Raw genomic sequence first — 23983 nt, forward strand, 5'->3', positions numbered from 1 at the left:
ATTTTCTATAAAATAAAATAAAGTTACTACTATGAACATTTTTAAACGCATAAATCCCCTAATATATCCTAATATAATTGTTTGGAGGACCGTATTCCAATTTCCAATACTTTGTGGAAAATTATACATTGTCTATTTAATCCAAGAATATGTATTTGCAAACACTTTATTCCTATAGGCTACTTTGTGGAACATTAAACATTGTTTAATTAATCCAAGATGATATATTTGAGAACACTTTATTCCAGTACTTTAAATGAAATATATTATTGTTAAAATATTAGATTTGGAACTGATTTGAATATTATAAAAAATTTAGACTATGGTGGATGTATGCTTAGTTACAGGTGTGATATTTTGAGCCACCTTTTATCACAGGTGATCCTTGTAAATGGAATGGAAGTAAACTCCCCCTAGTGTTAGTCACATCATTTCTTTAGATGGGTGGATGTCTGAAGCAGAACAGCTTCAAGGATGTTTCTGAACATACCGAATGTGCTGATTAAATTGTATAGTATATGAACTGAATTTATGAGAGTATCTGAATTGGACTTGTCAACATCCCATCTATGATTACTAGGGAGAAAAAAATAAAAGAAAAAACACCATTGATCAAGAAAGTCTTTATTGATGTTGCATCTGTACTGTCAAGTACTTGTAGATTTTGTACGAGCTGACAAAATATGTTCAATCAAAGAGTGCATTTAATACCCAAAATGGATTGCATAACGTGAATGCAATAAGACAAAAATTCTTATAGATTGATAGATACATTATAAAAGAAGGAAAAACAATGGTAGTGTGTATTACAAACTCCTCGATGCTGTTCAATATAAGGTTATTTGTACGTTCACGGTTTCGGTGCTTGGACATCTATCACAAATGTATAAATATGCCTTCATTAAGTTCATGTGCAAATGGGATTGGTTGTTTCTTTTAATTTGATTGATAATGAACAAATATCCCGTGGAACAGAATCAAGGCTTTTTTTCCTAGTTTGCTTTGAACGACAAAAGTAAGACACATAGTCTAAGCAGATTTGAGATATTGCAGCACAACAAATGTTTTAAATCTTCAATCCATTGCACACAAACAATATACACTCATCATAGAAAATAATGGTCACAGTGTAAATATACTGTACAATAAAAAGGTCATCAAATACATGCTGAAATAGGAAAGATCTGGTGCCAAAAAGTGAATAATTTCCATTTGAAGAAACAAATGTCATGTTACCGTGTACGGAAAGGACAAGTTCAGTGAGTGAGTGTGTTTAAGTACTGACACTCCTTTAGTCTGTTTCAGGTTTCATCATCCTACATATTGGTCAAACAAACAGAAGCAAGAGAATTTCTTTCTTTTTCAGTCACTTCAGTAAATGTACAAGAAACAATTTCTTTGTTTGTAACCTTTCATAAACACCACAGGAGCAGTGCTATCATAGTGTGACGTATCCAAATCATGTAATTTCATAAATGTATCATCTTAGGACATGCATCGACTCGTGTTAGAGTCAATCACGTCTGTGACATTACAAGTCAATCAGTCCAATGGGAAAATGAATGTGATACAAAACAATCAGTCAAATGAGCCATTGTAAAAGCAGCAATGAGAAAAAGAGTCATAGAATGTAAAACCTTTAGAGTACACAACGCAGTAGTTTGGATTTGTGGTGGAGAATTGATTTATTACAACAACAAAAAAAGTCAGAATTATATTTTCATACTCTCAATCTATTAGTAGTCCCTTACTCACCAATGTAGGCTATCCTAAGATTTTGATGAGAAGCTATACATTATTATGTATTAGCTTTGACGTGTCGTGATTTTTAAAGTATGAAATTAGTGTCACAGAAATTCCATTTGTTTTTGTTTTGTTTTCTTGTAATGCAGGCACTGTCATACAGTTGAGGCCTTCACGATCGCTACTAATTCAAACTTGGCATGTTTTGAGCAATGAACTCAGTAAATCAAGTAATTTTCTTCTCAAAGACTCTCAAACACAACGTAGTTGTCGCAGAAACAGACAGATTAGCACATCATTTTTGCTTTAACAGTAAATCAAACAAAACATATATACCTAATGACTAACGCAGATAGATAATTACCTGTCTGGCATTTAAAAGAAAAAGAAAAAAAAAAAACAATATGGAACTGAGGATTATTCTTTAAATTACGAATGTATTTAAACATACAAATACAATAACAATGTTGTATAGAATGTCTGCATTCTAAAATCTGCAATGTGGCACAAATCAAGTAGCCTGTGTTATATTAAGGAAAAGATATAGGTGAATTTGACTGCAACCAGGGGAACATACAACCCCAGAGTCAACGTGATGGAGATCAATGGGAGTCAGAACATTTGGCAATGTGTGCAGTCACACGGGTAAGTCTTTAAATGGTTACCTACACATTGCAATGTAGTTAATAGTCTGATTGCGATACACAACAACAACTACGACAACATCAATAAAATAACACCATTATATCAACATCAACAAAAATAGCATAACAGTTATAATAAAATTATCATATAGGCAGGAAATAACAACACTTAAAAGTAAAACAATGATCAAATCAGACATGTGAAAGAGAGGGTTAAAACAGAGACAGCATGAATTCTCCTTCCTCTGCTTCGAAACTCAGCCTTTCTGTCGTTCAGTAAGTCTTTCTTGTCATCTAGTTGCTGTTATTACAGATGTTGCTGCAGGGCACTCGAGCAAGCAATTCTCCGCTGAGACGGACCGTTATGTGGGGCACAGGAGGAACCCTGAGAAGGACGAATGGATGTACTCAGTGGAGTAGAGCCCGTTTGCTTGGTCAGAGGGCATTTGCACCCAAACCTGGTCATTCTCCTTCAGCTCCAGTACCGCACTACCTGAAGCCTGGTCCATATAGCCCTTTTTGTATTCATCATAGGTGTATGTAGCTGGCACACTGTTCTTATACAGTGCCACCCACAGGCTGGTTCCCTTTACATGTACATGATAAGCAAAATAGTAGACTCCAGGCAGTGGGCTTGTGAAGATGCCTGTGGCGGGGTTGTAAGCATTTTGCCCATTGTACAGAGTTCTGTCGAATTTGATTGGCATTCCAGATGGTGGAAATGGTGTTGTCAAAATGGCGGTAAAAGCAGGAGCCACGGAGGCAGAGAGCTCGGCCTTACCATAATGCTGCTTCTCACCATTTGGTTTTGAAATTGATTCTCCTAAAATAGTTGGCCCTTGAACTGCTAACTGATTTAAATCACCGTTAGGGGGGCTGGGGGGGCCAGGAGGTCCAGGTGGACCCGGAGGGCCCTGCATACCGGTAAGTCCAGGGGAGCCAGGTTTTCCTGGAGGTCCCTGTGGACCAGACATCCCCTTGTCTCCAGGTTTTCCAATTCCTTGGGGCCCTGGTGGACCTTGTTCGCCTTTCAACCCTGGAACACCCTGAGGTCCCATATGACCAGTGGGGCCTGGGAGTCCAGGAATCCCTGAATTGCCACGTTGCCCAGGGGGGCCTGGAAACCCATTCTCACCTTTTGGACCTGGTCCCCCAATCAAACCAGGATTACCTGGCAGACCGATGTGACCCGGTTCACCTTTAGGTCCAGGTTTGCCTGTGGCCCCGTTGAGACCAGGAGGGCCCTTATCCCCTGGGAAGCCAGGCTTTCCTGCGAGCCCACTGGGACCCTGATCGCCTCTAAGCCCTGGCAAGCCTGGAGGTCCTTGTGGGCCATTATCTCCCTTTAAACCAGGCATCCCATGTTTCCCTGGAAGACCCAAAGGACCTTGTGGACCTGGAAGGCCTGGCTGTCCAGATTGCCCTATATCTCCTGGAAGACCTTCCATCCCAGGTTCTCCTTTGTCACCAGGGGCTCCTTGTAATCCAGCAGGCCCTCTGTCTCCTTTTTGTCCTAAAAGCCCTGGTTTACCATAGCCAGGGGGTCCAGGAAAGCCAGGAGTTCCTCTGGGGCCAGCATCACCTTTTGGGCCCATCGAGCCTGGAATCCCTGGAACACCATCAAGTCCAGGTTTTCCTAAACCAGGTGCCCCCGGCTGCCCTTGTAACCCAGTGGGACCAGCTTCCCCTGGGACACCATGATCTCCTGTAGCTCCTTTATCTCCTTTTGGCCCCACAGGCCCAGGCAGTCCATCAATCCCTGGTTTACCCAACCCAGGGACACCTGGAGCTCCAGGAGGTCCTTGAAGGCCACTGGGTCCCCTGGGGCCTATTGGACCCGGCTTTCCATTGCCATTTTCCCCTTTAAGTCCTTGTTCACCAGGAATACCACGTCCACCTTTAGGCCCCATCTCACCTCTTGACCCTGGCAGGCCTCTAGTCCCAGGTAAACCTGGTTTACCATTCAACGACAGACCTGCTGGCCCAGGTGGTCCTGGCTGACCTGGAAGTCCCCGTGAACCTGGCTCTCCACGAGGCCCAACCTCACCATTGAGTCCTGGAAGTCCTTTAGGTCCTAGTTTTCCTGGTAAACCTGGTAGCCCTGGTTTTCCAATCCCAGGGAATCCTGGAGGGCCTTGAGGACCTGTCTGACCATTGAGACCTGGTTTTCCTAAACCTGGTTTCCCTGGTAATCCAGGAGGCCCAGGTTGTCCCCTTGGTCCTGGTTTCCCTTGAGGACCTGGTTCTCCTTTTACGTCCATCATAGGTGGAAACTCTGCAATAAAAAGAAGAAAACAAAAAATAGGGACCATGATTAAACTTCATACCTATGATCCTAGAAAAAGAGTTTGTCAACGTGATATTTTATTGTTAATGACTCTTAACCATCACATAACTTTTGGAGGGAACCCTAAAGCACTAGTAGGACTCTAAATATGCATTGTGTTTTACTCCACATCACGCTCAAGTGTCCCCGCCAGTTACGCAGGTATGCAATGAAGGCCTACAGGAAAAATGAATGTGTTTACGGACAAAACATAAACAAAGGACAAGGACAAACCTCTCAACAGCATTTGACCTCACTGGAATTTCAGCAAGGGATCTGCAGTGACGATATTTGCCAGCCGTGTTTGGACAAAGAACCACCAAACTATGTAAGTCAGGATAACACAGTAAAGTTACATTCCCTTCAGTTCTCAACAAATGTTTTGAAAAATGAGTTCACAGTTAACAGTACGTTAAATTTAGCCTGTAAAATTGTTAATTTCACTGATCTTACAGTGTCCTGACATATTCAAAGGTCAAAGTGACTCAATTCTGAGAGAGAGAGAGAGAGAGAGAAAGCGAGAGAGAGACAGAAAGCGAGAGAGAGAGAGAGAGAGAGAGAGAGAGAGAGAGAGAGAGAGAGAGAAAGCGAGAGAGAGAGAGAGAGAGAAAGAGAGAGAGAGAGAGAGAGAGAGAGAGAGAGAGAGAGAGAGAGAGAGAGAGAGAGAGAGAGAGAGAGAGAGATGGATCCACTTCCCTGTAAAATTTTTTTATTTACATCCTCATCTGTAAGAGTAATAGAAAGGTGTATTCTAATTATGAAGCGCCCTCAAGTGGTACAATAATTTATAGCATAGGCCTAGGTTAGGAGGAATGATTTAGATCTTTACGCTACATTTTACATAAATATACATTATTTTGTTTGCTATGTAAATTATATTCACTTACTACATTTACGTAGGTCCCCCTCTAACTCTGTTTCACAATTACACCCTTTTTATTTCCTATTAGTTATCTATACACCCAGAGCATGTTTTAATTAAAATGTTTATTTTTTATTTATTTTTTTAATGAAAATTGCATTAGGTTTCAACATAATAAGCACTATGTAATATGATAGGCACTTATCAAACAAACTCGTTCTTTCAAAAAACCTTTCAGAGCATAAGTGCATGTTTTCCATTGTCCACTAGATGGCAGTGGGCACACAGCTTTTCTTTACAGGTTTCTTAAGTCCTTTGATTATGAAGGTCTCCTATACACATCACTTTAGTTAGTTTAAATTCTCCAAACATTAAGTACATTAATGGCAGTTTTCATTACATGTTCCTTGATGCAATGCAAAAGCATTGAAGTAATTGAATAGAACTGTATTACGGTTACCATGATACATGTCCAAATACCATGCTACATTTTGGTACTTTAAAAAAAAAAAAAAAAAAAAAAAAAAAACTGTAACTTGCACTGCATAAGTCAAATACACACATACACAGATGCACAAAACTGACTTTTTAAACAAATTAAAAGAGTTAACATATGCTAAGAGAATCAATCATTCCAAAAAGGCCAATCACAAGCAATCTTTATCAGTATACCACATACATGCCAAGACCTCAATAACAATCAGCAGAGAAATGTACACAGACAACACTGTCTATATCTATAATCACATTTAGTTCACTGATTTTGATAATTTAGCATTCAAGTTACACTATTTATAGCACTTTAGTGTGTATAACTCTTTTGTCTGAGAGATACCAGTCTGTCTATGCCTCTAAAAACTGCTGGGTTGTTTCAACTATGGACAAACCGAGCACTTGGGTTAAAATTTGTAATTACATTTTTAACCCAATGTTTGGATTTGTCCTTATTTGACCCAAATTGGGTTAAAACAACCCAGCATTTTTTGGAGTGTCATTTGAAGAGTATGACAATTGACCATGTAAATCAGATAGGTGAGTCCAGAACTATTCCAATTGACCTCAAATGGGTAGTTCACCCGAAGCTAAAAATTCTGTCATAATTTACTCAACCCCATGTAAATCCAAACTATTCTCTCTGAGGAACACAAAGGAGAATTTTCAACTGTTTTTGTCCACTGGACTTTTATTACCATATTTAGTATCGATAAAAACACATTCTTCAAAATATCTTCTTTTGTGTTCCAAACAACATGAGGGTGAGTAAATGATGACCGAATGCTCTCCCAAAGACCTGAACTATCAGAACCTTACACAACTATCTTGTACTCTTTTCTTTGCTGTATTTATCCTCCCTTTACCTGTGAATCTTTAGCACATCACAACAAAGAGCTTTCCATCTGACACTTCTCTGGATTTCTCATCAGCCCAAGGCTCTCTTGACCCCTCCTACTTGTTTCTGACACTGTTTTGACACACCCTTTGATTCCCTTTAGGGTTAGACTATATGGACCTGTGATATACTGCTCCGAAGGGAGGCGACTTCACCCCACTCTGTCCCTCTTTCTCCTCCTCTGACACACTCACAATGCCCTCTCGTATATCAGAGAGGAGAAAGGAGTCAGTGAACGGCAAACCGCTCTTGTTCCCTCTCATTGTTCATCTCCAATTCTCTCAGTCTGACAAACTTCTGGCTCCCCGACTCTATTCTGCATGAAGAATCTCAGTTTTTCAGGACTGTAAAAAGTGAATACTGTTGCAAAAAACTATAATTCAGCTTTTAATTAAATGGTATTTCGATGCAAAAGTCTTATTCACTAACCTCCTGAAAACCAGCCAAGTGTTTATGAGTGAGTCATTGTTTTTAAATTAATCATAAAGACAGTCACTTGTTTTGTTCATGAATAAATCAGTATTTCTAACAAATCAGTCTAATGAATTATTGAAATCACTCATAAAGACACTTGGTGCCACCTACTGGTGTAATGATGTAACATGCAGAAAAAGTCACTGAAAAATTCCCACAAATGCACAGACTCAGAGCCGGATTAACGCAAAGGCAAACTAGGCACGTGCCTAGGGCCCGATTGGCGGGATGGGGCCCAGACAGAGGGACAAAAAAAAAAAAAAAAAAAAAAAAAAAATTAAATGTCCTATCTACAATTTATTTCAAAATGTAGCCTATTAATCAACTAAAAATAGTGACGATGTTTATCTTAACCATAGACTGTTACATTACGTCACATTAACGCCAGCCCATGACTGTAGAGGCGCCAGCCAGTTTAGTCCGAGGGGACGTCAGAGGCGATCAGAGGCGGTCAACGAACGCATCCATCAGGTGCTGAGTGCGAAGCAAAAGCAGAAATAGGCACGCAAAGAAGCACAGCTCGTAATGCAGGTCATCGATTTTGGTGTGATTGCAATGTATTTTAAATATAAACTTGTGGGCTACTGTAGATCAGCGTCATTTCTGGAAAAACCATTCACCGCTTTATGAGTTTAAAAGAGCGCGCGAGCGTCATTAACGTGCCCAGACGCGACGCTTTGAATTTGCGCGTACAATCAATGAATAACATCGCGTCCAGAGCTGACTAGTAAAAAAGCTACAAAAGTAAAAGACAAGACGTTTGTATTCAAAGTTAAAAAACCAACACACTGCAACATTTTTAAATGTTTCAAATAAAGGATCTCATATCTATGGGTCTATCTTCTATATTCTGATGCTGATGATTAGATAATACCCTGACATCATAGCCTATAGGAATATTAGTTTAGATTTTTTTTCCTGCTCAGTAGCGATCGTGTCTTTCTCTTCCACTTGATTTGTGTATAGCATATTTAAGGTAGCAATGCAATACATAATAACATATTACTGATATTAATAATATGACAATATCTGCAGTCAATATTGATTAAATGGGAGGGAAAAATCCTGCCCATAACGCAGAAAAATGATAAAAGCACGTTCATGATGTTCATCTACTGAAGTGGTATTCTGGAACTGTGAATAAACTGAATAAAACAGCAAAATAACAACAATAACAATAACATCTTCATTAAACAAAAAAAGAGATTAGCTTAGATAAAGTTTGATAGGCTACCAGTAAAAAGTCTGGACCCATTACTATTTTTAATGTTTTTGAAAGAAGTTTATTATTATGCTACAAGCCTGCATTTATTTGATCAAAAATACAGAAAAAAAAACAGGAATATTCAGCAAGGATGTGTTAAATTTATAAAAGTGATATTGAAGACTTTTTTAAAACAACTTTTTAATAATCAAAGAATCATGAAAAAAAGTATCACATGTTATAAAATAAATATTAAGCACCATTTCTAACATTTGATAATAAATCAGAATATTATAAAGTTTTCTGAAGGATCACGTGACACTAAATTCAGCTTTGCATCACAGAAATATATTTTAAAGTATAGCCTAGTAAAATAGAAAACCATTATTTTAAATTGTAATAATATTTCACTATATTATTTTTCTGTATTTTTGATCAAATAAATCCAGGCTTGATGAGCATAAGAGACTTCTTTCAAAAACATTACAAATAGTAATTTGTCCAAACTTATGTACTGTGTAAGTAAAAATATACTAAATTTAAAATTAAATGTTGTATAAATAAAAAGGTTAGGAATCATATTTGTTTCAAGTGTGTTTTATTGGGGGTGGGGGGCCTCCAACATGAATTTTGCCTAGGGCCTCCAAATGTCTAGATCCGGCCCTGACTGACAGTCTGTCCAGAACTAACACTTTCACGCTGAGTGATACAAATGATACTGGTCTCAGTGCTGTCAGACCAGAACTAATCTTATATAAAAATAAGATATGTGGTGCAGTTGAGTGCACACATATTTGTCGGCCTGTTCATGCTATAAAAAAAAAAGAAATTAATACTTTTATTCAGACACATTAAATGAATAAATGGGTGGATGGGGAATCTAGATAGATGTAATAATGGATAGAGAGATGATTTTGCTAATTAACAACACTTACCAAGATACTGGCCCTTGCCTTCTCTGAAGGGTGGCCCAACAGGCCCCTTCATCATGGGCTGCACGTATTTCATCTGAGGCAAGGGGGCGTAACCTCCACCCAGGACATGATTCCCCAGCGTTAGCAGGACACACAGCACTGTCAGCATTGTCATCGGCCTCTGAGATCACGAGCTTCCAAACTGCAAAGAAAGAAAGAAAGATCACTGATTCACTGATTTTGGATGGAGGGGGTGGGGGGTTGGGAAAATCATTTTATATGCAATTTAAAAAATCTAGGGTTGCTGCGCTTGTTTGTAGGGCTGCACAATTTGGCCAAATGTTGTGTTTATATATCAATATGGATATAAAATAATAATAATAAAATGTCACATGTAAGCGAACAGTGCTGCGCTACACTCTGAAACACGCAGCGCATATATTTATTTAATTAAATCACAGGCTTCTTACTAAGATTTCACTAAGCCATAACATGATTTTGGTTTTATTTTGATTAATTGAGCACATTTGTTAAGGCCCCGATATACTTCAAGCAAAATCGAAGAACGAACCGGTGTGACGTCATTTCGAACAAAATCAGGCCAAAATGAAGTTCGTTTCTGGAGTTCGAAACAGCTTGCCGAAGCTATCTTTCGGGAAAAGTACGCTCTGGCTGGTAAACACCTACGAACAACCACTGGTCCATAGGGATTACGTAATAGGTAGGTGTGCTTTAAGGCTCCGCCTTCTTTGAGGTGGAAATCTTCTCCAGTTCATTTCTTCAGTTCAGTCCGTCGAGTTCAGACACGAGTAAAAACATGAACACACTGAAGAACTGCTTTATAGTAGAAACTGAAGTAACAATTCTAATCGAACACATTGAGACACTGACACTGTTTTTCATGTTTAATACTGTAAAGGGCCGTACACACCGGGATGAATATCGGTGCGCATTATTCACCAGCGTTTTTCAGCGCGTTTTTTGTGTTCACACCCAAGTGATTTTCGCTGACAATGAGCCGAGTGAACATGCAAATTCATTCCCTGACATTAGATGGCGCTTAATGTAAAACAGAAACGACTCCATAACAGTTCTCTTTTATCAAGATTTTTGTAGTCGCTGTCGCGTTTGTCATATAGTTCTTTATGTTCCGACACCAACGAGACCAGCAGCTCTACATTCATCTTGCCTTGCATCTTCCTCGTCTTATTTCTTCCCGGCAGTGTAGACGCTACTTGGCGTTTATCTTCTTCGCCGTAACGTATGTGTGCTCGACAAAACCGTTTTGTGTTTGAGCGCCCCCAAGTTGTGTTTTACTGTAACTTCAGAAGCTCCAGACACGTGAGCAAAAGCGCAAATCTCATTGGTCGGATAGTTTTTGACGCGGCGCGTTTAAAAAATGCCGCTTTTATGCGAGGTGTTTTTTTTCGCGTTGGTGTGCACACTCACATTGGTGCCCTTTGTTTAGTCACAAGGCGTTAAACGTCGGTCCCGGTGTGAACAGGCCTTAAAGCTGCTTGCTTTTAAACAATCTATTGTACAAAGTGCTATATAAATAAACGTGTCATGACTTTTACGGGAGTGCCGAATTGTAGAGCTTCAGCAAATAAATCCACATCGCCATGATCAGATGCTTTCTTAACTGCTGTTTTCTCACTGCTGTCATTTTTGTTGTGTGTTTATTTTGTTGAGAGGAAAGGCCGCAGCACATATTCATCTAAACGCCGCTCTCAGCAGCATGGGCGGCGTCAGGATGTTCACTAACATTTTACAGCTGGTCACATATTTCGAACTTCTTTTCACCCCTAAGTGAAGAACGAAAAATAACACTGAGTATCGGGGCCTTTACTCATTGCATAATGTTTTCATCCCTCTTAAAGACAGAGTTCTTTACTCCATGTTCTTTACCCCGTTACTCATTCTTGGATACCTTATAGAGCATTTATTTTCTCTTCACGCTCCCGTTTATGTTGGCTTTACCAATGTGCTCGATTGGATTTCAAAGTCCTACGCCAGTCAGCATTACTGCTAGTAGTTGTAATACTGAGTGACAGTGGCATACGTAAATGTGCTAGCCTGATCAGTGATGCCTGGCACAGGACATAGCACATGAAAGTTCTTCTCAGCTAAATAGAAAATAACCCCTAACACCGGTCCAAAAAAAAGCAAAAAAAAAAAAAAAAAAAGCAAAAGTAAAGCCCATCATATAAAACCTTAGAAGTGAAATGTTATTTTAGGCCTCGTTTCAGTACTTTGTGGAAAAAATCACAAAATATTTGGGTTCAGTTTTTGGGTTAAGACAAGCAGCCTAGTCAGAGGTGCATGGTCTCACTCGAGGGCCTGCGGAGATGCTTACAATGAGAGCCAGGAGGATCTTCCTACATGGCTGTCTGTCGGACGGGTCACTGGGTAGTTATTGACCCCATACAAGTTACGTCTGGGCGATGAGGTACGGATGCCAAAGCCTAGGTAGGGCTCAGTGCCTCAGCGTTTGTTTAACCAGTCATTCCCCAAGACAGCTGCAGCTGTTTGCTTTAATTTACTGCAGGAAGGAATGATAATTTCATCCTCATGTTACTCGCACCAAATATTTATATTTACGCAGGTTTGATCAGGTGCATGAGAGAGACTGGCTGGGAGAAGAGGGTGCTGATGGCATCAAGTTGGGGTTTAACAGTGGGGATATTGAAGATGTCAGATTACTTCGGTCTGTCTGCTGTCTGTTCCTGCATTCTCTTGAGTGCTTGACACAGTTTGAGATTTGGAACAGGGGGGTAATTCATGATACGTTATTAAGAGATAGTTCCCCAAAACTGAAAATCTATCATCATTGACAAAAAAAAAAAAAAAAAAAAAGTCATTCCAAACCTGTATGACTTCCTTTCTTCTCTAGAACATATTTTTTTCACTGTAAAATGAGTCAATGGGGTCCAGTGTTGTATTTGGATTGTCATCGCATTGGGCAAAAACTGTTTAAAAAAACATTATTCCAATTATCTTCTTTTGTGTTTCACAGTGGAAAACAGCTGTACAGGTTTATTAAAGTGAAATATCCCGATTATCACAGAAGAAAGGAAATCATACAGGTTTGGAATAACATGAGATTGAGAACATTAAGACAGAATTTAATTTGGGGGAGGATAAAAAAATAAAAATAAACAAACAAACAAACATTTTATACTTTAATACATAAAATAAATACATACAATTCTTAACTGATATTTTCTTCATATTTTCTAACTGAAGTCACAAATATTTTGTCTCAAAGAATTTTTCTTAAGATTTCGTTTTTAAGACAAAACTTTAGAAGAATTAAAATGATTGAAAAAATATTTTCTAAAATAACTTTTTAAAGTTATGATAACCTCCAAAGGTAAGATGATTAATGAATTCATTGGTTTGTTTCAAATATAAAGCATTACAGCGTAACACTACTATTTACAATTAATTTTATACTATTAATAATACATATGACTATTTATCTAAAGAATCTGACCTCAGACATATGTATGACCAACTGTCCTGTGCTCTGATTGAATGTGGCAGATTTTATTGATTGAAGCATCAACCAATCTTTCACTTTTGTACCCTGTGTTCTCCCAAGAGTGCCTAACCTGTGAAGCTTACGGGACAGAGCTTAAAGTCTGCTGATCTTAAATTCTGTCCAAAAGCACATCGACATCCTATCCATGGCCTTCACAGTTCACAGGTTTTGGTTTGCCGTTCTCAGTGGACCTGGCCAAGCCAAGACACATTCATAACCTACCTCACTTCCTATTTCAATGTGCTGTGACAGCTGAACTCTCTCTCGTAACCGCAGGTTTGAACACAGAAACTCACAGTCAGCCCGACTGCATCTGCAAGCATGAGACTTACAGGTCAGCTCAACTTTCTCCACAGTGCCACAGCTCAGCAAGAGACTCTTTAAATTCAAACCAAAGGTTAATGGTGCCCCTTTCTCAAATATAAACCATTTCCACAATTTAAACAGTAAGAGGCTCCTGTAAGAATCATATCAAAGGTTGTACACATTTGAGGCCCTTTCCATGAATAGCGTACAAAATCATGCCTAAAACTCCTTAAAAAGTATTTTTTCTTTTCAACAAATGGTCAGTGAAAGAAGGTGCTTAAGCTTCAGGAAATGTTACATAAACCATTTATTTTATATGGGCTTTACAATTTTTGGAAGGGTCAGTAGTGTTGGATATGTAAATAAATAAATAAAAATCATTCAATTTATGAGTTTCCATAACCCTAACCCTAAACACAACCCTTACAGAAAACTTGCTGCATTTTTACATTTTCTAATAATACATAATTTAGTATGATTTATAAGCATAAAATACAATGAATTAGACATCAATTCAGCAAATTATGTCAAAGTATTATGAAAATACTCTTAATTGAACAGTAACAAAATTATTATTTTGATTGTTTGATACTGTCAAGAAGGTGAGCACCTCTGAGGCTGGACAGGCCAAAATCCCACCTTACATAGGGCCTGCTTTTCATTCTAGGCTAATTTTATGTCAAATACTATCTATCATATCGAACTGCAGACTAAAAATGTGCATCTATTCAATCAATCAATTAAGGGAGGGAGACTAAAGTTGTGTATTGTGAAAATTGTCTAAGACAGATACTAGAAATGCCTGTGCTGACCGACAAAGGCAGAATGCATGTGGAAGGTTAACATTTAGTTTGTGCCTGTGTTGCATCCGTGGAAATCAAAAAAAGAAAAGTATGGCAGAGCACATGTCCATCCATGTTAAACCACATCTGCAGGGAACCTGGTCCAACTGCAGCTCCTGCACTAGCTGGCCAGAGAGATGAGAAAAAAGCCAGACATGGTCAGACTCGCTGTGTTTTCCCAATCAGCAAGACTCCAAACGGGGCACTCTGCGCCTGTTTGCTTTGCCTAATTCACTGTGGTTCACTGGCGTTTCCCTCTTTTATCATTTTCGATTTTCGTTTTTTATTGTTATTCTTACTGGAATTTCGGTTCAGGGCTCTGCTGGGCTCCGGCAGGACAATTTGGGGCTTTGCTCCGGCCTTGAAGCCCTCCTACAGTGTATAGCGTAGTGTTATGCTTTTTTGCCACCGAGAGAGCCGTACAGCGCTGCGGTTGCCATCTTATTTTACTGCCGCGTAAGGATGTGCAGTCCCAAAAACCATGAGTGAGCCTGGGTAATTAGTCACGTCTGTGTGAGCATCTGTATTTCTGCTCGCTAAAAAACTTGCTTCCTCCTAGTTCTCGCATGTAGCCGTTTCCCCCTCCAGGAAAAACATGATCACAAGTCAAAGTCACATAAGCAGGGAGGCCAAGAGTAAGAAAGAGAGATTCAGACAAACAGGGCAAAAACAGAAAGCGACTGAGAGCATTGGTGGTATACAGCCAACTTGGTTAGTTGTTGAATAGTTGGCTGTCGTTGGTGGTGGTAGGGGGGGTGGATGGCTGAGCCTTTCTTGGGGGTTGTGGTATTGTGGGAAGGATAATTTAGACGTTCTTAACAATGTGCCTCGCTCTGAGCAGGCGTCTTAACACTAAAAACGATCAGAATCAGACATTACCCCTGTTCCACAGGCCGGTACAATCTGTTTATCTAATGTTTTTCTTGAAAAGCTCTGCAGACGCAGTAAAAAAGTCTCACGCAATCCGTCTGGCCAAGCGCTCAGCCATGCATACGCACACTCTGTGTTTACAGCGCACAGCTGAGGTCTAAAACATAGATATGCACATAATGAGCGACTGCCAAATGTCTATAACACAAAAAATAAGGAGCTTCTGAGTAACTAAAGCCAGTCACAATCATTAAAGGTAAAGCCATCCGAAAGAGGAGACATTTGGCAAAAGGTGGTGATGGTTTATCTAAAACAGATCTATAAAGAAGCACTTGAGTCAGTTGCACATTAGAATTTACGGAAACAGCTAACAAAATTTCAAACAGAAATTGTTTTAAGAGCAGAAAGAGAAATAAGGAAGCATTTGCCCCAGACATTACACATTTTATGGCCTTCCCATAGCGAGTCGGCCTCCAAATCAGAAAATAACATTCATTCGCCAAGACCAAAAATGAGCTTTAAAAGCATATCCATGTAATTCACCTCTAATCAGTCCTGTGAAACTCAATCAGAAAGACCTGTCCTTGTGCGAAAACAGGAAAATAAGAAAAACACAACGCATTACTTTTCGCTATACCACTTTCGCTTACTGCATGCTGGCAGAAAATTTGGCAAAACACTGCAGGGGCCAAAACCTACTGGCAGTAATCTCTAAAAACAACATGGCAGCTCAGGTGGTAACCAAGACACCAAAACTGAGTGAGCCACAAATAAACAGCTCAAAAGGAAGCTATTCCCACTATTCATCACCTTAAACAGATGTCTCTTTCCATGTTTACCCTGGAGCTGTTAGACTTTTGCTGAGAAATAAACGAAAATTTATCAGTCCAAGTAACACGGAGAATGAGTAAACATTGTTCATTACATATACTACCGACATTATAACAATAAAGTGGGTTGAAAATTGATAAAGTTATACTTTTTACTAGCCTGGATGCCAGCCGAACTTAGCCCCGCCCACAACATTTGAGGTCGGGAAGTTCGGTCTGGATTTGATCCGTTGTGGAGCAACTATGCTCGAACCAGAGCTTTTCGGACCAATCAAATTGTCAGGGCGGGCTTTATACGATGATGGACAGATGATGGACAGATGATCAACAGTAACTTAATCATCCACATCACCAAGGAGCGCTTGGGTTGAATTCGTTTACAACAAAGATGACTGGCGCTGGAGAACTGAGATGTGTAGATTCCGCCATCACGTCTGTTATCGAAGATATAAGAGGAACAGAGAACCGCGATCAAGGCATTTGTCGATCGGAAAAATTAATGAAGAACATACGTCACTTACTCCGTTGCTCTGATTGGTTGTAGGTCTATCCAATTGAGTGCAGAGGCATTTTCTATGGTTCGGTTGAAACACGCCCCTTAATCACAGCCAAATGGAGCAGTATCAGACTCATATTCTGACTAGATTCTGAGTATGACGACGTCAGTCTAACTTTTTACTGTAATAAATTATTAAATGTTCAGACCTTTCTGTTTTTTCTGCCACATTCATAATTATTACTTTAGCTGCTGCGCTCCGGTAAGATTTATGCATGCGCTTGAGCACTTAATTTGCATTTTAAAGGCTCATGTTTAGCTTTTCTCTGTAATGTAGCACAATATTAGCAGCAATGTTTCATATAATATTCTTTCTCAGCCCTGAAACTTAAATCAGAAAATATTGGTATCAGAAAATAGTTAAGTAATTAAATGAATGTCATACATGTGAGACTAGCCGACTAATAGCTCAAATTAACCACTATTAATATGAATTTGTTTTCAAATATTGATGTTTTCAAATTATAAAAAGCAGTGAAGTTTTATTTTTTCAAATAGTAATAATAATAATAATAATAATAATAATAATAATAATAATACATACTTTTCAAAAATGTTATTAAAGGGATACTTCACCTCTGGAAAGATGAATGTGTATTTAAAATAGGTCATTTATGTAGAAGAAATGTGAAGAATTTTTTTAATTTGGAGCTTTCTAGACTGAGAAAAGCCAGAAAATGTATTTTTGGCTTATGTGGATGAAAGACAACAACTCCCAGAATGCACTTGCTTCGCTGCCCTAGGAGGCCATGCCTACCGGTAAGAGAGCGCAGTTGAAAACAACAAGGTTAGGCTACCAGTGAGTCTCCGTGACGACTGACGAGTCTGCCTGGGATTTCGGGTTCGCCCAAAATGTCCGGGATTCGACTTTTGCGTTCTACAGTCGCCATTCATCATGTTTACTGTGGCGAGCAGGACGAGGCTGACGGCCGCGGGAGAACGGCGCGAGGCCGGTGGCGTCATTACTGAGACGAGCCGGTCTCACATCTCTCACGGAGGAGCGGGAATTTTCTTAGCAATGTTAAAACGCACATCAACCGATCACTTGTTTAGCGTTCATGTAAACACTACATTCAGATTCACCAATCGGAATGAATTCAGTTAGATTGAAACAAGAGGTGTGCATGTAAACAATGGCGACCGCAGAAAGCAAAAGCCGAATCCCGGACATTTTGAACGATCTCACCCGCCGGATAAGTCCGGGAAAAGGAGGATGGTAACCTACTACTCAGCTTTCTCCTACTACTCAGCTTTCTCCACAGAACAAGAGCCTGCTAGCTTAGCTTCCAAAGAAAGACGGCTGACTGTGTGTACATTATGTGAGTGAGATCCCACCCTCTATGGGCGGGTTGAACACATGCGGAACAGCTCCTCCTACTGGCTGTAGTCTTTAGCCTCTGGCCAGAAAATCCTCCGATGACACAAAAATCGTCATTTTGCGTCATCGGAGGATTTTTTCCTGACAAAAAATACATAAATCTCTCCTCTCAGGGGGGTGGAAAGCACGGTAATTCGAAAATACTACAGGTTTTCTACTAATACAAACTTAGGCTAATGCTAAATCCTGAAGTATCCCTTTAACTTAATGTGCCATTATAATGCAGAAATTTCAAGAATATATGAATTGCGTTTTTTTATGCATTCATGTCATTGGGTCTCAAACCAACACATACACACACACAGTTTCACAGACAAGGCTTAAGCCTAATCCCAGATTAAAATGCATGTTTGTGCTGTTTTAACTGACAGCAACTTGCACCAATAATAAAATATGTCAGTGCCATTATTTTGTCTCAAGATTCACGCCAGTAATGTTTTTTTCCTCTAAGGCATGAATGCCCTAATTAAAATAAGGCCTGATCCTTAATCTAAACCCTGTCTATGAAACCAGGCCAGTGTTTTAGTGTTTTATGAACGTAAATGAAAGTGTGTCTATGTGTGGCATGCGAGAGAGCGTGTGTGTTTGCACAGTACAAGCACATGTCTGTTTGAAAGGCACCATGCTTATAGAGTCAGTGAGAAAGGCGGAAATTGGGTCTGAGAGTTTTATTCCATAAATCAACTTTTCACCACGAGTTAAATCTCAGGAGGGGCCGAACGGTGCTTAACCTGTAACGGCCTCCTCGTCTGCCAATCACATATCGCTCTTTTTTTCCCCTATATAAACTATGTAATCGGCTACCCTAGTAACTATACAGCACTGCACAAACATTTAGGAACGTGGAGCTCATTTCCAACACCCTGCACATTTACTTTCTCTGATTGCATGGCATATTAGCGGCCACCGTGACCTAAGCCCAGTGTGGATATTAAAATGGAGGTTTGGCTAAATTGGCTCTCAGAGAGCATTTCTCAGACACGTTGACCTACAGAGCAAGTCTCAGAAGCAGACGGGTAATATGCAGCCGCCCCCCCTCTGTGACAACATTTAACAGAATCGGTCTATAAATCATCTATTTAATGCTGTCAGGGTCCTGCTGAGGTGTGACTTAAGCTGCTGTTTTGTTTTTCGCCCCTTTCCTTATTTCCATCAGTGGGGCCTCCAGCCTGCTCTAGGGCCCCACATATGTTATGCAATGGCCCTAAAGCCAACGCTCCTGTCAAGTTAAATGTGACAGATAAACAGTGAATTCAAGTGCCGCACTTCTACGGTTTAACCTCTTAAAATGGGGTTTGTGGATACTGTGGGAACATGTTTTTCTCAGGTAGTTGAGTTGAGGCTCCCTCTATCGTGCCCCTGAGGAAATGTTCTCTTAGACACAGTAAATAACAGACACTGGTCATCTTAGCTGTCTCGACTTCTTGGCTGTGCGAATGATGCACATACCTTTCGCAGTCTCGGGAATACAGCTACGTGTTTTTGCCACATGCCTTCTCAGACACACACATGTAGAATACACAAGAAGTGAGTGTTTAGGTTACACCAACTGGACCATTAGCACAGGTGCTCCTATAGGTTATTACGGAGAAATTACTTTCTGTTTGGGTTTAATTAGACATTGGCCACTGGGGTGCCTGGGGTGCCACATCTGAGACCATAATGAACATATGTTGTACTACTATCCCTTCACTCATTCTTTTCAGATTTAAAGCTTTATTCGCATGATAAACAAGGGAATGCATTGCTAAAGCATTATATACGCAAAAACAAAAAAACTTGTAGTTACTCTGAATGTCTTGTAAGTTTCATATCAAGATTTAATTCTGGGAAACACTAGCAGCTTGCTATGCTACAAGCATAATAGCATACACTGGAAGAAGCAGGCTATTACAACTACCATAAGCTACCCTTTAATAAATTACCTAGCTTAACTACAAGCTACTAACAAGAAATACTTCAATCTAAATACTTAGTTTCTAAAAACTAATAAAACTACAAAATTTGTGGCAAATAATGACAAAAAAAAGTGTTCTGCTACTCTGCTACTTAAAAAATAGCGTTGGAATAGCAAGAAAATTGTATTATTTTGAAAGTGACAAGCCTGTCTTCCTTACCTAGCTAGGTGTGTCTGTTTTTGACAATGCCCAGTAAGTGGCACAAAAAGAGCATTCAGTTTTATCTAAAAGCAATAAATGTGAATGTGGCAATGTTTTATTTCATTAGTTGTTGTATCTATCATATAAATATCCGATTAGTGTTCCACCTACACTAAACTCGACGCTAAACCGAACTGATAATGTTAGCAAAAGCAAACGTGAGATAAAACACATTTACTGAAACAATTTGCATGAAAAGTAATTACATTTTTACTGCCTCTAGTGTTCACTTCACTTGCAAACTTTAGTAAATTGTATGAATAGCTACATTTTTGGAGTTTTGCAAAAACATACAGTACGTAGAGGCACGTTTCTCCAATAAGCCTAGGTTGCCCATGTTAGACCCAAGAAGCCCCTGCTGGTAGATGCCGTAGCTACACCATCTGGGACAAAAAGACCCTTTTGTCATTGGCATTCAAAATAAAGAATTTAAGATTAGTCATGGACAGATATTTGGCCTATATTTTTATGGGGAGATAGGGCTCCACTTTACTGTGTTTTGTTAGAACAGCCCATTTTTTTTAAGTATTTTTCATTTTGTGCCTTCATAATTTGTCCATCTGAACTCCATTCGCAGGGATCAATCAAATATGTTTTGGTTTGTGAACAAAGCCCTTAGACTATCTGGCTGAGCACATCTCTTCAGGGGCCTGTGGAGGGTCGATGAGTTTAGGTGTGTAAAGAATCTAATGCCCCTCACTTTTTCTCCGCCGCACATTGGCCTGTTGAGTAAGATGCGTTGATATTTTTTCAACTCATCTTCATGAATTAAACTATTCTGTAATTTAGTCATTCATAATGGAAAACAAAGCAGGGCATCTGAGTTGAGCATATTGAACACTTTAAGAGACAGAAAAATGGCTGTGGAGAGAGAGAAAAAGTAAAAAGTCTCCAACTGAGAGTCACTTTGTTTTGTTAATTGTGGAGAAATATCCGATTAAGACAGCTGCAAATACAATCCAGGTGTTAGCTTCAAAAAACCGCTTAGCTTACAGGAAAACGCTCACATTCTTTCCTATTCCACATGAATATGAAAAAGAGATTTAAAAGTGCTTTAATCAGGACTGATGCCTGGAGGGACAGTTTTCTTAGAGTATGAACAAATACTTAATAAACAGAATGAGGGTGCTGAACATATGTATAGTATGTGTAAACAGACAACTGAGAAATAGCTGATAATTTAAAATCAGATTAGTATGTTCTGTTTGTCCCTATGTTGCCTGTTCTCACAGAAAGCTAAATGTTTCTGAATTGACTGCTCTGGAGAAAAAATATATATAAATATTTATAAAATTTGGTTGAAACTCTTGGATACTAAGGCTGAGTCTGAAATCACCCCATATACCCTTAAATAGGGCACTATTTGAGGGGAGAGCCATTTGTAGTGGTGTCCAAAACCGTTGTGGACGTTATCGAGTGCATTCATTCAATCAATCACATATTGCATTCCCGCGTCTTACCAGAAGATGCCATCCGCAGCTGAATCATCTATTTTCCAAACCGCTGGTCCAATGTGGGTACAACGTATCCAATATCATACAGTTATACATAATTTTGAATTGATTATTAATAAAGGTTTATAAATGCTAGTTTCCATGATAAAGTTCAAAATAAATCTTTATTACTACTGGAGCTGACAGTTGGCTAAGTTTCAAATGATTATTACAGCAAAGCAATAACAGCAAAGCAAAAGCGGCAGGCCTATATTAGTGGAGTAATGTAGGGAATAGTGAACATGGGCCTAGGGGGTGACTTCGAACACAGAATAAGATTACAGTATTTGGGGGGAAAAGAGGTAAAGATAAAGTGTCATTTAATTAAAATCAATTCCTCTACAATATCTTGAATATGAGTAGGCAAATAAAATATACAAATGAAAATAAAAATATACATTAGACAGCCACTCCAACAATAAAAATCTAGTGTAAGTAATAATCCAATAAGGAGCACAGTTTGGTTGACTGGCATGCTTGTGCTCTGGCTGTGTTCCTGTTGAGTGTGTCTGGGTCTGACTGCCCTCCTCTCTCCACAGACACAATCTGATCCCCACGTCCTTCCTCACCTGCTCAGTCAACAGTCTCTGTTTTTCCCCTTACCACTTTTTCTTTCTCGCTTTCTGTCTCCCTTTCCTCTTCTCTCTCACTTCTCACTTTCTCTCTCCCTCTCCTTTTCTCAACATCTCTCTCCTCTTTCCATTATATGTCTTTTTTGAGGTTGAGCTGGCAGTCTCTTTCTCTCTACTTATCTCTCTTTTTCACTACAAAATAATTTTCTTAGCATTTTTTTCTTGTTTTCTGTTCGAAACACCCTTAAACAAAATTAAATTCTACGAGAGAGAAAAGTGTGCACACAAGAGACTATAGAAGCTTGTTTCCATCACAGAATAAAAAAAAAAACACAAAAGGTATTTGAAACTGATTTTTTCTCACAATTGCATGTTTACAATATCTCATAATTCTGACTTATTTTCATCAGAATTGTGATATAAACTTGCAATTGCAAGTTATAAAGTCCGATTTTTTCAGATCATTTTTAAAGGTCATTCAAAGAAATAAAGGTCAGAATTGTAAATTGTCACAATTACCTTTTGTATATTTTTTATTCCATGGCATGTTCATGAAAAAAGTAGTTATTTTTATGAATTAATAATCCTTTTGTAACAGATCTTTTCAATTGTTTTGTTTTGACACTTCACAATTAGGTTTCATTAGTTAAAGCTGCAGTCCGTAACTTTTTTGGGTTAAAAATTATCCAAAATAATTTTTTGAGCAAATACATAACCAGCCAGTGTTCAAAACTATCTGCTTGCTTACCAGTGGTACTGGTAGATTTCCACAGGAAATTCGAGCATGTCTTTGCATCATGACGTCACATCTGTACACTTAAAGGGATACTTCACCTCTGGAAAGATGAATGTGTATTTAAATTGCGTCATTTATGTAGTAGAAATGTGAAATTATTTTTGAATTTGGAGCCTTCTAGAATGAGAAAAGCCAGAAAATTTATTTTTGGCTCATGTGGATGAAAGACAACAACTCCCAGAATGCACTTGCTTCGCTGCCCTTGGAGGCCACTCCCAAGCCACGCCTACTGGTTAGAGAGCAGTTAAACAACAAAGCTAAGCTACTAGTGAGTCTCTGTGACAAGTCTGCCCGGGTTTTTGAGATCGCACAAAATGTCCGGGATTCGGCTTTTGCATTCGCCATTCATCGGTCTTGTATCTCTCACAGAGGAGCAGGTATTTTCTTAGCAATGGTAAAACACACATCAACCGATCAATTTTTTAGCGTTCATGTAAACACTACATTCAGATTCACCAATCGGAATGACTTCAGTTAGATTGAAACAAAAGGTGTGCATGTAAACAATGAATGGCGACCGCAGAAAGCAAAAGCTGAATCCCGGACATTTTGGACGATCTCGATGGCCGGACATTTCCAGGAAAAAGAGGATGTATGGTAACCCCTACTACTCAGCTTTCTCCACAGAATAAGAACCCATTAGCTTAGCTTCCAAATAAAAGATGGCTGACACTGTTTGTACATTCTGTGAGTGAGATCCCACCCTCTATGGGTGGATTGAAAACATGCGGAACTAGCTACTACTACTGGCTGTAGTCTCTAGCCTCTGGCCAAAAAATCCTCCGAAGACGCAAAATGACGATTTTTGCGTCATCGGAGGATTTTTTCCAGACAAAAAATACATAAATCTCTCGGTCTTAGGGGGATATAAGGGAGGAAAGCATGGTAATTTGAAAATACTACAGGTTTTCTACTGATACAAAGCTTAATGCTAAATCCTGAAGTATCCCTTTAAAGAAGGTGTCTCGGCTAGTAGACTATATTGCGTGTGAGGATGTTGGAGGTGGAGATTTATAGCCTTTTCTCACAGCACTTGATATAAATAAACTTATCAATTTGATGGCGGATCCATAAAGGTTC

The 23983-nt window shown here is 39.2% G+C and overlaps 1 protein-coding gene across 2 annotated transcripts in view; it reads right to left on the minus strand.

Annotated features, from left to right (window-relative positions):
* Positions 1–616: 616 nt before the first annotated feature.
* Positions 617–23983, minus strand: part of col8a2 (collagen, type VIII, alpha 2) — a 58451-nt gene continuing 35084 nt past the window's right edge. For both annotated transcript variants that reach the window (XM_081375918.1, XM_081375917.1), the window contains exons 2-3: positions 9579–9759; positions 617–4662 (exon numbers count right to left, since the gene is read on the minus strand). In XM_081375918.1, coding sequence (XP_081232044.1) covers positions 2750–4662; positions 9579–9732 — 2067 coding nt within the window. In that variant the 5' untranslated portion in view covers positions 9733–9759 and the 3' untranslated portion in view covers positions 617–2749. The remainder of the gene's footprint in view (positions 4663–9578; positions 9760–23983) is intronic.

Source organism: Scardinius erythrophthalmus, assembly GCF_964197995.2.
Source record: "Scardinius erythrophthalmus genome assembly, chromosome: 10".
Taxonomy (NCBI): Eukaryota; Metazoa; Chordata; class Actinopteri; order Cypriniformes; family Leuciscidae; genus Scardinius; species Scardinius erythrophthalmus.